This window comes from Gymnoscopelus microlampas, assembly GCF_963454915.1.
Source record: "Gymnoscopelus microlampas genome assembly, chromosome: 16".
Lineage (NCBI taxonomy): Eukaryota > Metazoa > Chordata > Actinopteri > Myctophiformes > Myctophidae > Gymnoscopelus > Gymnoscopelus microlampas.
The window spans coordinates 10586081-10605091 of NC_139953.1; the positions used below are offsets into that span (position 1 = coordinate 10586081).

Genomic DNA, 19011 nt, shown 5'->3' on the forward strand with positions numbered 1-19011 from the left:
ACATACCCAAACCATTTAGGAAGTAGAAAGAGAATTCAAAAAATAAACGCGTACATTCCAGTTGGAATATCACTCTTTGTTAGACTTCTTGTATATAAAATATTCAGCGTTAGTGTTAAGTGAAGGTTGCAGTATTGGAGTGAGTACCCAGTGTTTCTCAACCAGTAGGCCGGGGACCTAAAAGTGGTTCTGAAGATGTCCTGACAGGGCCGCGGACAAACAACAAAGGGGAAATATTATGTAGTTTCATATAGTGTAGTGGTTATAGTGTAGTGGGGTCCTCCAGGGACCCCCAGGGTTCCTTGAGGGGGTTCTTAATGGACCCTTATACATGTCTGTAATTCAGAGAGTATACAAATGGAACCCAACGGACCCTAACGGTTCCGTTTGGTTCCATTTGTATACTCTCAAGAGTTAAGGAGGTCCTTGAAATCAAAAGGTTTGAGAACCACAACATTTACATTGCAGCTGAGGAGTACTGTTGAAGAAGGATGATGGCCTAACCAACCAGACTGTCACACTTAGAAGTCAACTTAATTCATCTCAACACAGTAATATATTTTTGGTCTTAAAATGGTATTTTTCTGTAGACAAGCAAAAAATGAAACTGCCAGTCTTTAAAGAATTCAATTTAAAGTCCCCCTCCAGACAGGTTTTAAAGTATGTAAATATATATACGCTGCTATGAGTTTGTTTGTTTAACTTGTTTTTTTCCACATAAAAGTTAGAAGAAAAAAAGTAAAATCTGAAAAGGGTCTGGAAGCACATCTACCGTTTATATTATCCCTCAATGAGAAATATGAATATGGGATATATGAATATCCAAATATGTAAATAGCAAATGCATTGTGCCCCGCCCATCGCCACTGCTTCTAATCAAGAGGCTAATTTGCATAATGGACAGTGTTTATAGTCTAAGTCAACGGTTCTCAATGTGGGGTTCGGGGACCCCCACGGGTCCTTGAGGGGGTCCATGATTGATAGTTATGTATATAGCAATATATATCAGTATATCAAATGGGGGTCCGTGGCCTAATGCATATCAAACTGGGGGGTGCTTTAAAAGAAAAGGTTTGAGAATCATTGTCCACAAGTCATGCCTCCAAGAGGACTTCACGATAGGAAGAAACACGCTTTTGAGTGGAGGGGGACTTTATAGAAAGTAAAATGAATGTTTTAAGTGGGAATTGGGACTCACCCTCCTGGAAGATTTATGCTTTGTTATAAGAAAATGTGATCTGAAACGGAATGCAAGGTAAAGCAGCTTATTCCAACGGTTTCTTTTATGGAGTGCAATCACTTTCACAGCTCTGCCCTCAAACACGCATTGGTCCAACAGTATGAAATGAACTCCGATGAATGTGGAGCTGTATGTATATCTGGGGAAATGTATGGTTTAACCCATTAAGACCTGAGGCGATTCTTTAAAATGTTTTCTAAATCCTAACAGTTTTTTTTGAGAAAAAAAAAAATATATATCAAGATTTTTCAAAAATAGCAGATCTACAAGCTCATAGCGCGGCACTCGGTGCCGCGCTATGAGCTTGTATATCTGCTATTTTTGAATAGCCAAAGAAATCTAAAGTGACACAGATGCGTTCCAGGTCTTAATGGGTTTTAACAGCTGGTAGTCCATTCTTGTTTTGTTTCTTATGACAATGTCTAATATAGAGATGAGGATCATTTAAAAACATAAACAACATGAGATGAGATGACTGTTTCAAAAAGAATAATGCCTGAAGTAAAAAAGAAAGGCAATTCCTCCCCTTTCTTATTAGCATATTATTATTAAATCACACATACATGAATGACTATAAGAGACAACCAAACAGGAATTTTTCTATGGATCAACGATAACTCAAAAATTACATTCTGTTTGAGAAAAGACAAAAGGTAAAATAAAACGAAAAAAAAAAAGTTAACATTGTCAAATATTTGACTTAATTATATGAGTGCAGTTGTGAAGGAATAATCTGGTGTGAGATCGCTCATGCAGCACTGTCTCGCAAAACGAAACGCAAGACGCGCAAACTTCTTGTGCAAGTATTTGCCCTGAACTACATGAAAGACAATGTAAACAGCACGTTTGAGAGGAATCATTGACTGGATAGAAGGGCTGGGCAATTAACTTGAGATTTATCAAAACCGACACTTTTAGAACCGATAATCAACTTCATCTTGCACACGTAGGTACATCAAATACCCGAGAAGCAGGGTTATTTTTTTTTATATATTCTTTCTTTCTATCGACACAGAAAGATTCTAACAAATGTTCTTATAATCAACTAAATCGATTAGTTTAACCATGTATTACACTTTGTTGTACAATGGTGGTGTACAAAAATAGCTCCAATGTGACACGTTGTGCGCTTGTAGATCTGCTATTTTCACTATTTAAACAAAAACAATCATTCGTTAATCGTAAATCGAGGCAAAAGTTTGAAATAATCGCAATGACGATTTGAAGTCTCAACGCCCAGCCCTACTGAAAAGTAAGACAGAAACAAAAAGTAATCAGATCAGTGGGACCCACTGGGGTAATCAGGAATGCATACATATACATGAATTAATACAATTAAACGGATCGGTGGGACCTCTGGAGACATCTTGGAATGCATAATTATAAACACAAATGAATTAATAATACAATTAAATCATCATCTTTCTTTTGGGAAGCAGCTTTGAAAAAACAAAGTCCTAGTTTTTTAAGCAATCAAACTGTGTTAACTAAGTGTTTTAAGGCCTCGTAGTCAGACTGCAGAAATCTTACGGAAAAGAAGGATATAATTCTTGGTGGGGGGAGAGAAAGACCTGTTAGACGAAATCAATGTGTGATTCTTCTGCATACGGGTTCAATGCCCCCTCGCTCCCCCTCCATCTCCTCCTATGGGGAACGGAAAAAGCCGAGGAAGAACAAACCTGAACAACAACCAAAGATATAATATATAAAAAGACTAAAAGGACAGTGAGGGAAAACGTCGCTGTTTGAGAGTCAGAGCCTCAAGAAGCCCGGTGTGGTAGGTTTTGTCTGAATGGCGGTCTGGTTGTTTTGCTAGGTGGCTGGGTGGGGTGGTCCGTTTAAGTTGTCCACGGCGAGAGAAGCCCGTCATGGTCGCCTTGTGGGGGGGTGGGTGTTAAGTGGTTTGCATCTCACTCGGCAGCAGTGGTTCTCAAAGCAAGAGTCTGGGTTCTAGGGGGTCCCCAGGAAAATGTGTTAATATAGCGTGAACATCATTTTAACCCTGTTAACCTTGTCGGCTATTAAAAAAAAATCTGGAAAATAATTTGACATTTTTTAGTATTTTTGAAACATTTTAACAGCAAATCTTGTATGGGGGTCCCTGGCACAACATTTCTTTTAGAAGGGGGTCCGCGGCCAAATGCACATTAATTTGGGGGGCGGGGGTCCTTGACATGAACATGTTTGAGAACCACTGTGCTATATAGGTAGGTGGGTGGTCCCTTTAGTTGCTCGTATAGCGAGAGAAGCCTTGGTCGGTTGGTGGCCTTGTGGGGGGGGGTTTCTTGCGTTCTCACTTGAACATGCTCTGCAGCATGGCCGTGGCGTAGGTGGGGCGCGCCTGCCGGCTCTCGATGGCACTGCGGAGGTACTGGACGCCGCCGCAGCGCTCCCAGATCTCCTCAAACTGTCTGGGGAGGATCTCGGCCCCGCGCTTCCTGGTCAGGCCTGTCTCCTCCAGGCTCAGCTCGCACATCTCCATGTCATCTTTCCCTGGAGGAGAATGGTAATAAAATAGGTAAATCGATCAGTTTTTGAATAGTCACTTAACCCATTCACTGCCATTCACTAAATGGCCCAAAAAAGCCCACACTGCCAGGATTTTGTGATTTTTCTTACCTTTTCAAGTAGTCACAGAATATTTATCTCTAGTACGATCGATCCCCCTGATGGTTGGTAATCACGGAGGGGTTCACTGTAGAGGTCTTCACGGGTCAAATATAAATACCCGAACCCAAATGGACCCGTGATTTTTTTACCCGGAACCGAATGGACCCCGCCTATGGTCCAATATGAAGGACCGATACCCGAGTGGACCCGCGAAAAAAATACCCGTAACCGAATGGACCCGGGCCATTGTTAGAAATTGAGATCCGGACCCGAACAGCACCGAGAGCTGTCGGGAACTGACCCGTATAGAACCGTGACATACAAGAGCCGAACCCGTACATAACCCGAGCCTCCGAAAAACCCGAACGCAAAATTGTTTGCCAACGTCATTAGTACAAGTTGTCCAGCGTTAAATAAGACTTGTTTCATACTTTCTTACCTATGTATAGCCTCCATGATTATGATGTATAATCCCAGTCAATGCTCATTGGACAGCTATACAAAAATAAATCCACGTTCCATATGTTTGTAATCCTTCTTCATTGCAAACTATAATCCACGTTCATTTCTAATGTTAAACCACATTTAATGTTGTTTAACATTATAATTGGCTTTGGAGTTTCCATTGTGCTTTGAGTATACCGTCAAGTTGATATTAACTCGATTATTTTACCATTTTTAACCATTAACCAAAGCGTTACGTTAATCGACAATATTTGATATAACTGGTGTATATAAATTAGTGAATATGTCCAAGGATTCGTCGGTGACGTCATCGCCGACGAATCCTTGCTAAAGTTGCTATCTTTAAAACAACTTCGAACATGGCGTAGTGTCCGTCGCTACTTCCTTGTTGAATAGTGACATCACTGTGGAATCCTTGGTGTCTTTGTCCTAGCTTTTCAACGTGTGTGTTGATCAGCGTTAATATGCGCTGTAGTCTTTGCTCGTGGTAGTGAAACACTAAACAGGATTATTATCTCATGTCAACATTCAAGTACAACTATCAGAAGATGTAACTCAGGTAAAGTAATGCGCCACTAAAGTTCTAAAGTTTTCCACCCCTGTCCAAATTGTTCCTAATACAGACAGAGCCTTCGGTCAAGGAAGACGATCATCTACAGACATAAATATTTTTTAATCATCCTATCCTTGTTAATATATCGCCATTTAGGTCAATGATATAACATTATGTAGTGATATGATAATATAAATAGCAGCCAGTCATTGACTGCGTCACTGCCAGTCTGTCTTCTGAGCGACCGACCTCCCTCCACTCGGGTATTAATGGAACCGTGCATTTCACAGTCTGAGCCCCGAGAAACCCGCTCGCCGGGTCCACTCAAGTATAAGTGGAACCGTCCATTTCACAGTCGGAGAACCGAGACCCGAGACGGACTGTACCGGCTCCGACCCGGACCCGGAGTCACATCTTGTGAATGGACCCGAGACCCGAGACGGGCTGTACCTGCTCCGACCCGGAGTCACTTCTTGTGAACGGACCCGTGACCAAGCCGGGTACGGGTCGGAACGCGGGTATTTCGGGTTACATGCCTAACCCGAAGACCTCTAGTTCACTGTGCTTCCGTGGAAGAAAAAAATAAGTCGTCGCGATTCCTGTTCGCTTGATATACCCAGATGAAAATAGCATGTTTCGCATAGTAAAACACAGGAGCAGAGATTCAGAATATTTCCCTAATATTTTAACAGGGAAGTGAATGGAGCAGTAAATCTTTGGATCACGTTATCTCCTGGTTCTTTGTGAAAAAGGGGGGAAAAAAATATTATATATATATATATATATTTGTTTTTTTAAGAGACGTCAAAAGACATCATTGGCGCAGTGAATGAGTTAAGCTCCATCTTATACTTCGGCGTCCCACAAAAATTACAGAAAACATCCGATCCACAAGCTCACGGTGCTTCAAATCAGGCTTAAACCTGAACATTTCCACCGCTGCGTGAGCCATAGACACCACAAAACAGACGAGGAGGAAACCCCACACACGGTGTCCATGATCCTGCCCTGCGGGCACTGCAAAGTGCAGAAACTGACAGCTCCTTGGTAGAAACAGACAGACGCTCCAATGTTGGGAAGTTTTGTCCCACAGCGAGAAAGAAACGCCTCAAAACGATTTCCACCCTCCGCTCTGACAGAGTAGACTAAAGATGCAGAAACAGCCTGGAGCCATGCTGTGACCTCCATCCTCCCGCTCAAATCCTGTTTATTATTGCAGAGCAACAGCTGTAATTATGTGAGGTCTAAATGGGACGCGGCCGTAAAAAACAGAAAGCACGGCTGATTAGTTTCACCTGACTCTGTGACCTCTGCGAGTCCGTGCGTGCGTGCACTCACACACACACACACACAGTTAGTATTACTATACATATGAGGACGTGAACATTTTAAGATGGCGATTTTATGAATTCCATTTATACATCCACAGCTGATCTTCAAGCTCACAGTGCTCGCAGTGTGGCGCGCTGTGAGCTTGTAGATCTGCTATTTTTGGCGCGCGGCGCTGGTGTGCACCTAAGTACACTAAATCAGGTAAAACACCAACCACTACCCCCTAAAACCTCACCTCTAAATGCCTAATCTTAAAGTAATACTAGGTAACTTTTTCAACAAAACTAAAGTTAAATTGTATATCTTTTGTGAGTGGCAAATGTTTCACAACACCCACTCCATGAATTTCACCCCCGAAAGCCTTTTCCAAACTATTTTCTATTGAAACGGTGGCTAGGGTAGTCATTCCCGCGAAAATGACGTCATCCGGCCGGGAAATGGAAATGCACCGGTTTCCTGTTTGGCCAGGAACTACCACACCGGTTTCCTGTTTGGCCAGGAACTACCGCGCTAACAAAAAGGAATCTCACGCTGTTTTTAAGAGATTGTAGGATTTGAAGAGAAAAACAACAGCAAAAGAAAACACAGCTCACGGTAACTAAAGCTCCACTGGCAAAGAGAAAAGATCCACAGATAGTATAAAACAATTAAAAGAACGCTTTTTGAAACGCTTCCGTCTTCCGGTGAAAACAAATGGAATTCTGGGTAACGCAGGAATAAACGAACGACCTGCAGTGACGGTAATGACCAGCAGAGGCTGCTAAAAATCGTTATTTGTGGACCTGAATTGTGTTACTTTAACCCCAACCTGAATCCTCGCAATGTCTATACCTCTCAAATTGTACTACACTTATGGGGACATTTGGCGCGCACACGCGCGCGCACACACGCACACACATGCACACACACGCACACGCACACGCACACGCGCGCGCACACACAGCCACTGACCTGCCACCAGCAGAATGGGATGCTTGTCCGGATGCAGCTCCATCTGCCGGGCGATCCAGGGCCCGTCGAAGTGCGCGTACCACCAGCCCTTCTTCTTGCCGGTGGGGTCCTTGTACTGGTCGCCCGGGCGGATGAACGGGATGCGGAAGTAGCGCTGCTGCCGGTTCATGGCCACCTCGTGCTGCCGGGCCGGAATGGGCGGAGCCATGGGGTTCTGTTGGGCTGCATTTACCAAAGACGTCCGTGTTACACAAAAACGCTGCTGACTAAAAGTACTTACACCTAGGGGTCTTCAACAGGGGGGGGTCCGGGGACCCCTAGGGGGCCTTCGGAGTGATAGGATTCTGAGGGGAGTGAGGGAAACGTTGGCCAAAAATAGCCGATCTACAAGCACACAACGCCTCGCGCTGCGTGCTTGTAGATCTGCTATTTTTGGTTTGGTGTAGAGGGAAAAAATATCTAATTTAATCAGCAACACAATTCTATACAATATGTAGTGGGGGGTCCCTGCTTCATCTCTCTCTCAGGGGTCCTTGGGCTGAAAAACGTTGAAGACCCCTGACTTAAACTAATAATGCTTAGTCAATCGGGGTCAGCTCTGTCCGTGGTCCCCTCTTTTTTTCCCCTAAATCTATGTCACTAAATCTCTTCTGCGAAATTGGACGATCTACAAGCTCACAAAGCGACACGTTGTGAGCTTGTAGATCGGCTATTTTCACTGAATGTTTGCCCCCAGAATAGGGATGCTAGGGTTCATGTGGTTCATTTAAAAAGGACAATGCGGAGCACTCGTCTCCGTTAGTTCTCTTACCGGATGCACGGCTCTAAGATCCCATACTTGAATACTTGAAATGATCAATAAAATAAAAAAGAAGTCTTTACTCCTTTTAGGCTCTTATTTAATGAACAAGCAGCAGCAGCAACGTACATGTTAGGCCGGAGCCTTCCTCAGTGTGATAATTACACAGACACCATTAAAGAGCCTAAAAGGACTTCAGTCAGTGCTGGTTCACATGGTTAAGTTCAAAGCTCAGGACTAGGGTTGTTCAATGGGAGTGTTTATAGGGAGGAGTAGTTGTGAGTAGATATTGTAGTTCTAAATTCTAGTCAGTGAGGGCAACAAGCGTACATTTTAAAATGAATATTATTTGCCTTTGGGTTGTGAGAAAACAAAAAAAAAACATAAACTGTATCTGTACAAAACATAAGAGATTGATGCAGGGTTCTCTACGAGACCAGGGACCAGAGAGGAGAGAGTAGGAGGGTGAGGTTCTTTTGGCTTGTCGGATCATTTTATCTGCATAATATGCAGATAAAATGTTGTTGAAGTAAGCTTACAAAACAACCATCCTCATCTCACCTATAGAACTTCACCTCAATATTGGAAAAAATAGCAATACTGTGATTTTGACAGGGAATGTGACAGGGGTTTGCCCTACACTGAAGTGACAGTATCCTAAACAATCTGGTTTATCATTTAATATAATTTCCATAATATTATGTGATCGAGAAGTTGCAATACACAGAGAAAGTGACACAAGTAAAAAATAGCTCATGCCGATGGTAGATTGTTACAACATGAAACAACTTAAATATTGTATTTTTTAACAGTACATACTGTATACTGTAGCAAGACACTTTTCCACCATCACCAAGACCAAGCCTCCTTCACACCACTCACCAAAAGGTACGAGAAAGCAGAGAAATGAACCCCATAGTCATGACCCCATTGCCTCTATAACACTATGCTTGGAGAGAGACAAAGCCCTCTGTTTGGTTTGCTCTTCACGGAGACATTAGTTTGAGAACTAAGAGGCACAGTAGGTGGAACAGAGGAGGCAGGTTTTGAACCCCGGCCAGCAGAGATGTTGATGTTGTTTTGCAGTGGTCATGGAAGTTCAGGCTGCTTGCCAGCAGTGGTGGAAAAAAAGTACTTTACGTAAGTAAAAGTATCAATACTGCAATGAAGACATACTCTGTTACAAGTAAATGTCCGGAATTCAAAATGGACTTAAGTAGTACAAAAGCATTGGTATCAAAATGCACAGTACTTTCTACCTTCTATCTTTTTGGTACTTTAAAGTACCAAAAAGATAGAAGGTAGAAAGTACTCATTGTGCATAATGTCCCATTTCACAAGTTTTCAAATGTATAAAATGTATTAAAATCTTATGAAAATAGCAGATCTACAAGCTCACAATGCATTGCATCGTGACGCATTGTGAGCTTGTAGAGCGGAGTAATTGCAGCGGAGTAAAAGTATAATATTTGCCTCTGAGATGTAGTGGAATAGAAGTAAAAGTAATGACAACTGGAAATACCTCAAAATTGTACTTAAGTACAGTAGTTGAGTAAATGTACTTAGTTACTTTACACCACTGCTTGCCAGGTGCACAGCGCATGCTTCTGCCAGGATTCTACAGATACCTGCTTCGTGGTGCCAGCTACATCATGCTCTAACTGAGCTGCTTCAGCGCGGAACGGATTTGTGGATTTCTAAGGAAAAGCCACGATTCCACACAAATCCTTCCCCCTCACCTCAAAAGAGAAACCAGGAAAAAAACAAAGATGAAATATTCCTACGATATTCCCATGGTAGGAAATGGCCACCAAATGCAAGCCAAATGCTGGTAAGCAATGGACAAAATTCACCAGCTTCTGCCCCCCGGAACACTTTACACACGGGACATTTTGGCAGGAAATCAACTATTATATGAATGTCAGGTTCTCGTATGAACCTTTTTTCCCCGGGTGGGAAACCAGACATTAGGTAGGTTCTGCTCTATATACTACTAATGTGGATAATAGGTACATTAGTGAAAGTAGCTGGTGAATTTTAAGATGAACCGACCTCTGAGACCAGTGAGCAAAAAGGTTTCTTCACTGTCCTCGACAACTTGCAATTACACTGGGCCTCATCATACGCTGTGTATCGAAATGATCTGTCTTTGCGCACAGATTAAGTGCTCACACAAAATGACCATCGGATTCATATGTCAGTGAATCAGAATCTAAATTGACAGGCGCATGCCTACAATTCTCAAATCGGCATAATACCACGGCATCGCACAACGGAAATAGCCTGATCTGCAAGCTCACAAGTCACAATGCATCATGAGTTTGCAGATCGGCTACTGTTCGCTACACAATGCCGGGCAGTGTATAACAGAACTTTAATTGTCTTGGCAGCCGTCGTTTGCAAGTCCTCCTTTAATGGAAAAATAAACTTGGCTCACAAAGCAACCCCAACAGCTGGTGTGATTTGGGTTGAAGCCACCCACCACTGAGGCTGATGGAAATGAACAAAAAAATTAGCTTCCTAAACACACACACACACACACACACACTCACCGCAGTGTTGATTTTGTCGACTAAAACTATGACGAAAAATGTTCGTCAACTACCTCTTTTCACTGACGAAAACTAAATAAAAACTAAGCTTCGATGACTAAAACTATGACTAAATATATTGACAATTTCGTCAACAAATAAAAACTAGACTAAAATGTTAGGGAGGGACGAGTGGAGAAGAGATCCAGTAGAACTAAAAGACAAGTAATTTTATGTTTGGTTGCGCGACGCGTTGTGAGCTTGTAGATCGGCTATTTTCAGCACGCAACCAAGTGTAAAATCAGCCATTATGACGCCATCAAGTCCCGCCAAAATACATTTTAGTCGACTAAATCAACTGTAGATTTAATCGACCAAAATCTTATGGTATTTAAGTCGACTGAAACTAGACACAAACTGAAACATTTCAGATGACTTAGATATGACTAAAACTAAGTGGAATTTTATTCAAAAGACGTTAAAACAAAGACTAAAACAAAATCTAAATTTGCTGTCAAAATCAACACTGACACACACAGCAGCAGAACCCAGTCATCCAAGCAGCCAGCCAGCCAGCTAGCCAGCCTTTCCCATTATGTGTGGGTTAATGAAGGGTTTCAGTGCTGTGGTTAGTAGCATCAACACGGTGCAGTACCAACTTACATGCTTTTCTCACAGGCGGCGCATGACCTGAAAGTAAACACGCCAGGTTACAAGGAAGTGATGCAACACAGAAACAGCAGCCGTTTGGACGCTTTGGACCCGACAGTCATCGTCATACAGACAGTAGGGATGCACCCATATCTCGCCTCTACATCGTTATCGAATAAGTTTACATTTACAATTTTTTTTTAAATATAGATGTATTTCTTTCCCTGGCACAATATAGAATTAATGACAACGAAAACAAAATAAACAAATATCAGTATCGGCTATCGGACAAATTGTTATTTTAAACACCGGTATCGGGACCAGAATTTCCATCTCGCATCCCGAACAGACAGTACGACACTGATAAGAGAGAAATAGAAGTGGCCTAAGATAACTAAACGTTATCGTAGTGGAGCACTGCAAAGGATATTTCATTTAGTTCACTCTGGCTTAACGAGACAATGATTTGTCATTCAATTTCCTGAACAGGTTACTTTGTGCTGTTCAGGAGATGAGGAGCAAATTGCTTCTCATTTACAGAGGAAAACTGTGTGTGGTTACGTTGTATAAACAAACATCGCAAACGTAGTGCCTCATACAGAGTAGCTGCAGTGCAGAAGCTTATGTGACGTATAATTTAAACAAAAGACAAAGCTCCCTACACTATGTGCACAGTAACGTTCAGGAGAATAACATTAGACACAGAGACCAGCAGGTTTAATGCCACTCCAGAGGCAGAGACACACTTTGTTTATGAGTGAGCTACAAAAGGTGAAATTGTTTTTTGTTTTTGTTTTGTTGTCTGGTCTACAAGGATGTACTTTTTCATTTTTTAGATAGAGGGAACAGAGAGATGGACACGGATGGAAAGAGTGCCCTAATAAAAGCATGCACCGAAATTGAAAAGTTTAATTTTTTAGTTTTATTGTCCCATCTCGTTTTTTGGTCGTTGTTGCAAAATATCCGCAATTTATGCTGATTTTTTTTGGGCTGACTGAAGTTATGCTTCAGGAAGGGAACCTTTTTTGTTGCAGATTTTATTTGCCAGGCTTGAGAGAGAAGACAGATTATTTAGTTTAAGACAGAGCAGAAAAGGTACTTTCAACAGTACTTTTGAGGTCTTGCAAACAAACCTATGAGGATTAGAATAGGGCTGAGCAATTACCGAAAATATATTGCAACCCACATTTTAGAACCAATAAGCGACTTAATCTTGCTCATGCAGGTTAATCAAATAATTGAGAAGCTGTTTTCTTTTTACATTTCCGATTCTTTCATATCAACAAATCCACACAAAACAATTCTAATATATCTTTTTTATAATCAGCAAAATCGATTAGGTTAACAACTTGCGAGAATAGCCAATCTACAAGCTCACAGCGTGTCACATTTCGATGCGTTGAGAGTTTGTAGATATGCAATTTCTTGTACAGCCCTGGATTAGGCACTTTGTGTGCATGGCACGAAAGTAAGAGAATGAAATATGAAGTGAAATATGTATGTATAGACAGAAGGAACAGAGAGAGAGAGAGAGAGAGAGACAGATGAAAAGTAGTACTGAGAGCCGGATCACTTTCCAATCATTTGGCTCAAACGGGCCTCAAAATAAAAGCGTGCATGCACACGGTCTCGGGAAGAAGAGCTCTTTGTAGTCATGACAACGCCATGCGTTTGGCTTAACCCATTAAGACCTGGAACTGTGTCATTTTTAGATTTGAGCTAAGAAAGCATTATTTTACACTTTGGGCTATTCAAAAATAGCAGATATACAAGCTCATAGCGCGGCACCGAGTGCCGCGCTACGAGCTTGTAGATCTGCTATTTTTTTTAAATTGTGAAAATGTGTGCACATCTTTGAATATATATATATTTTTAAAGCGAATATTTTTAACTCAAATCGTTGCTTCTGGGGGTCCCTGGAACACAATATTTTGATGGGGGTCCGCGGTCAAATACATATAATTTTGGGGGTCCTTGACATGAAAAAGTTTGAGCACCACTGATACAGAAACATACGTTTTTCAGAAAACTGTTGAGATTTAGGAGACATGTAGAATCGGCTTCAGGTCTCAATGGGTTAAGAGGACGAGGCGATGCTATTGATGAACAGAGATGCTTTGAAGACTCTGAACAGAGAACAATGGATACATAGAGAGAGAGCAGGATCTGACGCAGACATCCTGCTGCGTCACCTGCATGCATTGGGCTGCTGAAGTTAGGGCTGCAGCTATTGGTGAGTTTCTTCGCGAACATTCTATCGACTACTTTTTTGTGTGTTTTTTATACGCATAATAACGAATCGATTAAGCTCTTAAGAGTTATTTTATAAGTTGTTACACAACAATGTCATGCAATATAAATGTTACAGTACGTTCGAGAAACCAGTAAGAACGAAAAAGAAGCGCTTGTTTTCAGGCGCAGGTCGACCGCCGCGGCCTGTCCGGGCGGTGCTTACTGCCGAGAGACGCAAGAACGCTCCCTCCTTCCCACGGACGCGGTCGGGAAAAAAACGTTTCCGTCACGTCCCGGCTCCCCAGTGGCCGGGGTGGGTTTTTCACTCGAGGCCGGACGCGAACGGGCCCCCGAACGGTCGGCTGTTGGCTCAGTCACCGGCTAGCCCGCGGCTCACGTTTGAACTACATTGGATCCATTGGAATACATGTTCTTGTTTACATTTCCTGAAAAGTAACGGTCTTGGACATAGAAGAATTTTCACTACTTTTGCGTGACACTGTATGATGAAGTAAGGTATTCATTTACGGAGAAAAAAAACAAAGCATATAAAGTTGGAATATCCAGATGTGAGGGTTCTGCATATTTCTGTCTATCCAGCGGCACAAATATGTTGTAATAAAACGCCTCAACTCTCCCAACAACAACAACAGGTTGTCGGCAACATCAACCAATTCCTGTGTGTGAGGCGTGCTTCTTCTGCGGGCATCGTTCCACAGCAGCAGCGGTCTACATGCTACGCTGTCAGGTTCTTGTGGAGAATGTTAATTATCGCCGGAGGCTACGAGGCCCGTGGAGATGCTTCCAGAACCTCAGGGAGGAGGCACCACTGACCTATATAAACTGAAGTAATTGAATGAAATAAATAAGAATTTAACATGTTGGCACAATATTGCAGTGTACTGTGACTGTGTGAAACTGTATTAGCCTATTTCTATTGTATACTTGGCAGGGTGCCTGCCAAGTCACGCGCCTAAAATAGCAGCTCTGAAAGCTTGCGACGTGTTGTGAGCTTGTAGATCTGCTATTTTTGATGCACTACTAAGTATAAACGAGGCTTATGAATCTGAGTGGAACTTCTTCTATTCTAGTAGGAGAGAGGAAAAAAGTGAATAAAACCAGATTACACTGACAGAAAGTGGTCTCAAGAAGGTGGACATTTGTGAACAGAGAGACAGACAGACAGACAGACAGACAGACAGACAGACAGACAGACAGACAGACAGACAAGACCTAAAAACAAACGGACAGAAGTAAATGTTACACTCATTTCATGCAGGGCCCTAATAACTGTCATTCAACCCAGTACCCTTTCCTCGTTTTCTTATCTTCCTGTATAGTTCCAGACGTGTGTAGTTTACAACCTCATCATTCAGAGATAATGTGTATGTTTGTGAAAGTTTGACAACTCATCAGACACAAAATAAAGAACAAACAACAACCAACACTGTTAAAGCTACAATCCACACGTTTTATGTCCGCCGTCTCCCTCTTCTGACGGAGAGGTTACTGCAACGATGTCCGAACTACAATCAAGATGGCAGTGCGTCTAGAGTTCAGTCTGGTGAACTTTTTTTTCTGTAGTTGCTTCAAACAACGTTATTTGATACTGTCAACCAGTCAGTGTCCTACCTGTCACCAGGGTCAAAAAAAGACCACCTCCAGCCACTGTAGATGTACTAGTTATTGTATTAACATATTCTACCATACAGATGTACTAATAATGTATTGACATACTCTACCATACAGACTGGTAAAAAAAAGCCCAGAATGTAGCCATAATGTGCTGTAGAACCATTAATATAACATATTGTGTCCAAAGCACAAAGCCTTCCCTTACCATAATCAGTGACAGACTTTGGCGCCCGCTGCTGCTCTGTCTCTGCGTTTCCACGTTTCTTGTTCTTTGACTTCCAGGCGTGGTAGACCTTGAGGCGGCGGTGGAACTCCTCTCTGCACGCCGCCAGGAGCTCAATGTCTGCCACCAAACACACACACACACACACACGTTCACATCAATGACACTCACAGGGCAATGCAGCCGACTACACAAACATTTTCACGTCAAGGACCACCAAATTGATTATGTATTTGGGGTGCAGACCCAAATCGTAAACTATTTTGTACCTGGGACACACATAAGTGTAAGCAAATAGTTTCAAAATTATTCCACAGTTTTTAAGATTTTTCATAATTTCTTTCAAAAATAGACCTACAAGCTCAAAAGATCTATCTCACGCATTGTGAGATTGTAGATCTGCTATTTTTGAATATCCAAAGTACAGTATGAAATAGGGCTGTTGTAGGGTAGTTGTTGAAGTGATTGCAATGCTATATTGACTAATTTTGTTGGCGGCCCCCTGGAACCCCCTCAAGGACCCCTGGGGGTCCTCAGAACCCCTGCTGTACATACAGTACAGTACACACAGATACACCCATACACACACACACACACACACACACACACACACACACACACACACACACACACACACACACACACACACACACACACACACACACACACACACACAAGACACACACGTTCCCTTGCACACACACAGTACATAAGTGTTGGATCAGTATAATGATGTTTCGATATGACTGGCTGATGGCCATGTTGACATTTCACAGAAATGTCAACATCACTACGATGCTTGTTCAATGTACCACTTAACCCCCTGAACCGCAGCGTCTCTGTTCAGGGACATATTTGCCGAGAATAGCACATCCATAGGGGGGAGGGGAGGCGGGCACATACAGTATATTTGTGAAGCAATAGCCTCTATTCACAGCAGCCATATTATGAAGACATTCCCAGGTGTTACCAATGATACTAATGAAGGCTCTGTTCCATTCTGGTCAAACAGAGTCAGGGTGTTGATATTGTGCATGTTGGCTCACTGGAAACACTCTGTTCCACCAGTGGGTCTACAGTTGGGGTCCAGGGACCCTCATGGGCTTCCAAATGGCCACTTAAAGGTGTGTAAACTCTGAGAGTGTACAAATGGAACCAAATGGACCCTACACTCTCAGAGTTATGGGGGGTCGTGGAAACCACTGTGCTAGACTAAATGGAACAGAGCCTTCATTAGTATCATTGGTAACACCTGTGAATGTCTTACAATACGGCTGCTGTGCATAGAGCCTATCGGGAGCGGCGCTAGGTTTGGATCCGCCCCGCTATGCTTTGGAAAGCCTTTGGTTCCTCCAGCCTAATGCCCTATACTTGATCATACTACAGCGTCACACAAGAGCATCAAAAGTAGCAGAACTACACGCGACGCGTTTCGAGCTTGTAGATCTGCTGCTTTTGCTATCTTTTCAATTTGAATCCTGAAAAGTAACAGCTTTGAACATAATGAGGTTTCCACCCGACAGAGACCATAGAGGCTATAGGGTTTAAGTGGTTAAATCCAACCAGATGGATTAAACCCCAGCCTTTGATTGCACTTTAAAATGCTCGTCTCAACTGTGAACCTGGGAGGATAAAACAACACATTTATGAACAACCTCAGAGGATAAAGTGTGCGTGTGGCTGAGTCTAGCCGAATAACAACATCAAAAAATCATTCTTCTCCGATTAGAGTGATATTGGAACCAAAATTATTTCGACTTAATTTAGCCCGGCCCGGAGTGTTGCTTGATTAACCCATTGAAACCGGGAACGCATCCGTGTGACCACTTTATCCATATTTCCGCTTTTCAAAAATCTTGAACATTTGTGCAAATATTTGAATATTAAAGGGATCATTTTTGACTAAAATCTTTGCTTCTGGGGGGTCCCTGGAACAAAATATTTTGAGATGGGGGTCTGCGGCCAAATCATTTTTTTGGGGAAAAAAGTTGACATGAAAAAGGTTTTAAGCACTGCTGATATATAGCAACATACTGTATGTTTTTTTTCAGAAAACTGTTAGACATTTGTACAATCCCCCAGAAGCAAAGATTTGAGTTACAAATGTTCGCTTTAAAAAATAAATATATATATATATATATATTCAAGGATTGCACAAATTCTCACAAATATTTGCTATTTTTGAATAGACACAGATGCGTTCCCGGTATTAATGGATTAAATACTGTGCGGAACGAAGGAGAAATAATTGGCTTGCTAACATTGCCAAAGCCGCTGTGTTGTGATGTTTGTGCTCAGCCTCTACTGTCTGTCAGCGCACATCTGTATTCCAGCCACGCCGCACGCACGCACGCACACACACACACACACACACACACACACACACACACACACACACACACACACACACACACACACACACACACACACACACACACACACACACACACACACACACACACACACACACACACACACACACACACACACACACACACAGGGAGAGAGAGAGAAAGAGACCATATTCGGGGACATGAAATAGCTATAATAATCTTGCACTCACACATTTGTATTACTATACTTCAACACCTCAACATTTCAGAGCGGCAATTTTCATGTCTTTACAATGTTCTGCCATTTTTGGTAGGCACACGCGCTCCATCTCTCTCTCCGTGTCTCTCTCTCTCTCTCTGTGTCTCTCTCTCTAGGAGGCGAGGTGCGGGGTCTGTTAACTCTTTAACTGCCAGAGTATTTACACATCTACCCCCCTTCCCTGCCAGAGAATAACATTGCAAAAATAGGTAAACTGTGAATTTTGTCTCCGTTTATTTTCTAACATTGAAGTGAATGGAGCAGAAAATCTTCGCATTGCGTTATCTCCTGCTTCCTTTGTGCTAAAAAAAAATAATTCAAAAATAATAATAATAATAATTTTTAATTTTTTCAAAAATCTCGTCAATCTCGTCGACAGCTGGCTGAGCCATGCAGAGAAAAACGAGAAATCTCGTCAATGGCAGGTATAGAGTTAATGTGTTCTGTGCGGTTTGCCTGCAGGGCCGGATTCACCATTCATTTCCCCCCCGTCTCTGCTACCGCGGCGCTGACCCCACACGCAAACAGCCTCTGAACTCATTCATAACGCCACTGGCTTGGAAAATAGTCCGTCTTACTATCAAGATGCTGCAATAGAAAAAGATGATAATAATGTGTGATTTCAACTATACTGAGTCACCGTAGGGTATCTTCGGCATCTGCACTTTTATGTTATATAAGTATAAATCCTATGACTTTTAAGACCTTTTCAATACCTCTAAAAAGGGAGAAAAATAGGGTATCACCGTTATTGAGCTTTATTGAATTTACCATTACCCTTAAGACCCAATGTCCCGAAGTTTGAATGATTGCTTTCACGCCGCGTTTCGAGCTTGTGGATCTGCTACTTTAACCCATTAAGACCGGGAACGCATCTGTGTCATTTTAAGATTTCTTTAGGCTATTCAAAAATAGCAGATCTACAAGCTCATAGCGCGGCACCGAGTGCCGCGCTATGAGCTTGTAGATCTGCTATTTTTGAAAAAATCGTGAAAATTCTTTGAATATATATATATATATATAAGCAAAATATATATATATATATATATATATATATATATATATATATATATATATATATATATATATATATATATATATATAAGCAAACATTTGTAACTCAAATCTTTGCTTCTACAAATGTCTTCTAAATCCTTCTATTCCTCTTTTTTGAAAAAAAACGTATGTTGCTATAAT

At 42.0% G+C, this 19011-nt stretch overlaps 1 protein-coding gene across 6 annotated transcripts in view; it reads right to left on the minus strand.

Annotated features, from left to right (window-relative positions):
• Positions 1 to 1463: 1463 nt before the first annotated feature.
• LOC311063757 (unconventional myosin-VI-like) overlaps positions 1464 to 19011 on the minus strand; it is a 182647-nt gene continuing 165099 nt past the window's right edge. For 4 of the 6 annotated variants that reach the window (XM_084083348.1, XM_084083347.1, XM_084083346.1 and 1 more), the window contains 4 exons: positions 15205 to 15342; positions 11145 to 11171; positions 7152 to 7373; positions 1464 to 3733 (listed from right to left, as the gene is read on the minus strand). In XM_084083348.1, coding sequence (XP_083939474.1) covers positions 3534 to 3733; positions 7152 to 7373; positions 11145 to 11171; positions 15205 to 15342 — 587 coding nt within the window. In that variant the 3' untranslated portion in view covers positions 1464 to 3533. The remainder of the gene's footprint in view (positions 3734 to 7151; positions 7374 to 11144; positions 11172 to 15204; positions 15343 to 19011) is intronic. The other 2 variants (XM_084083349.1, XM_084083345.1) reach the window with 1 other exon arrangement.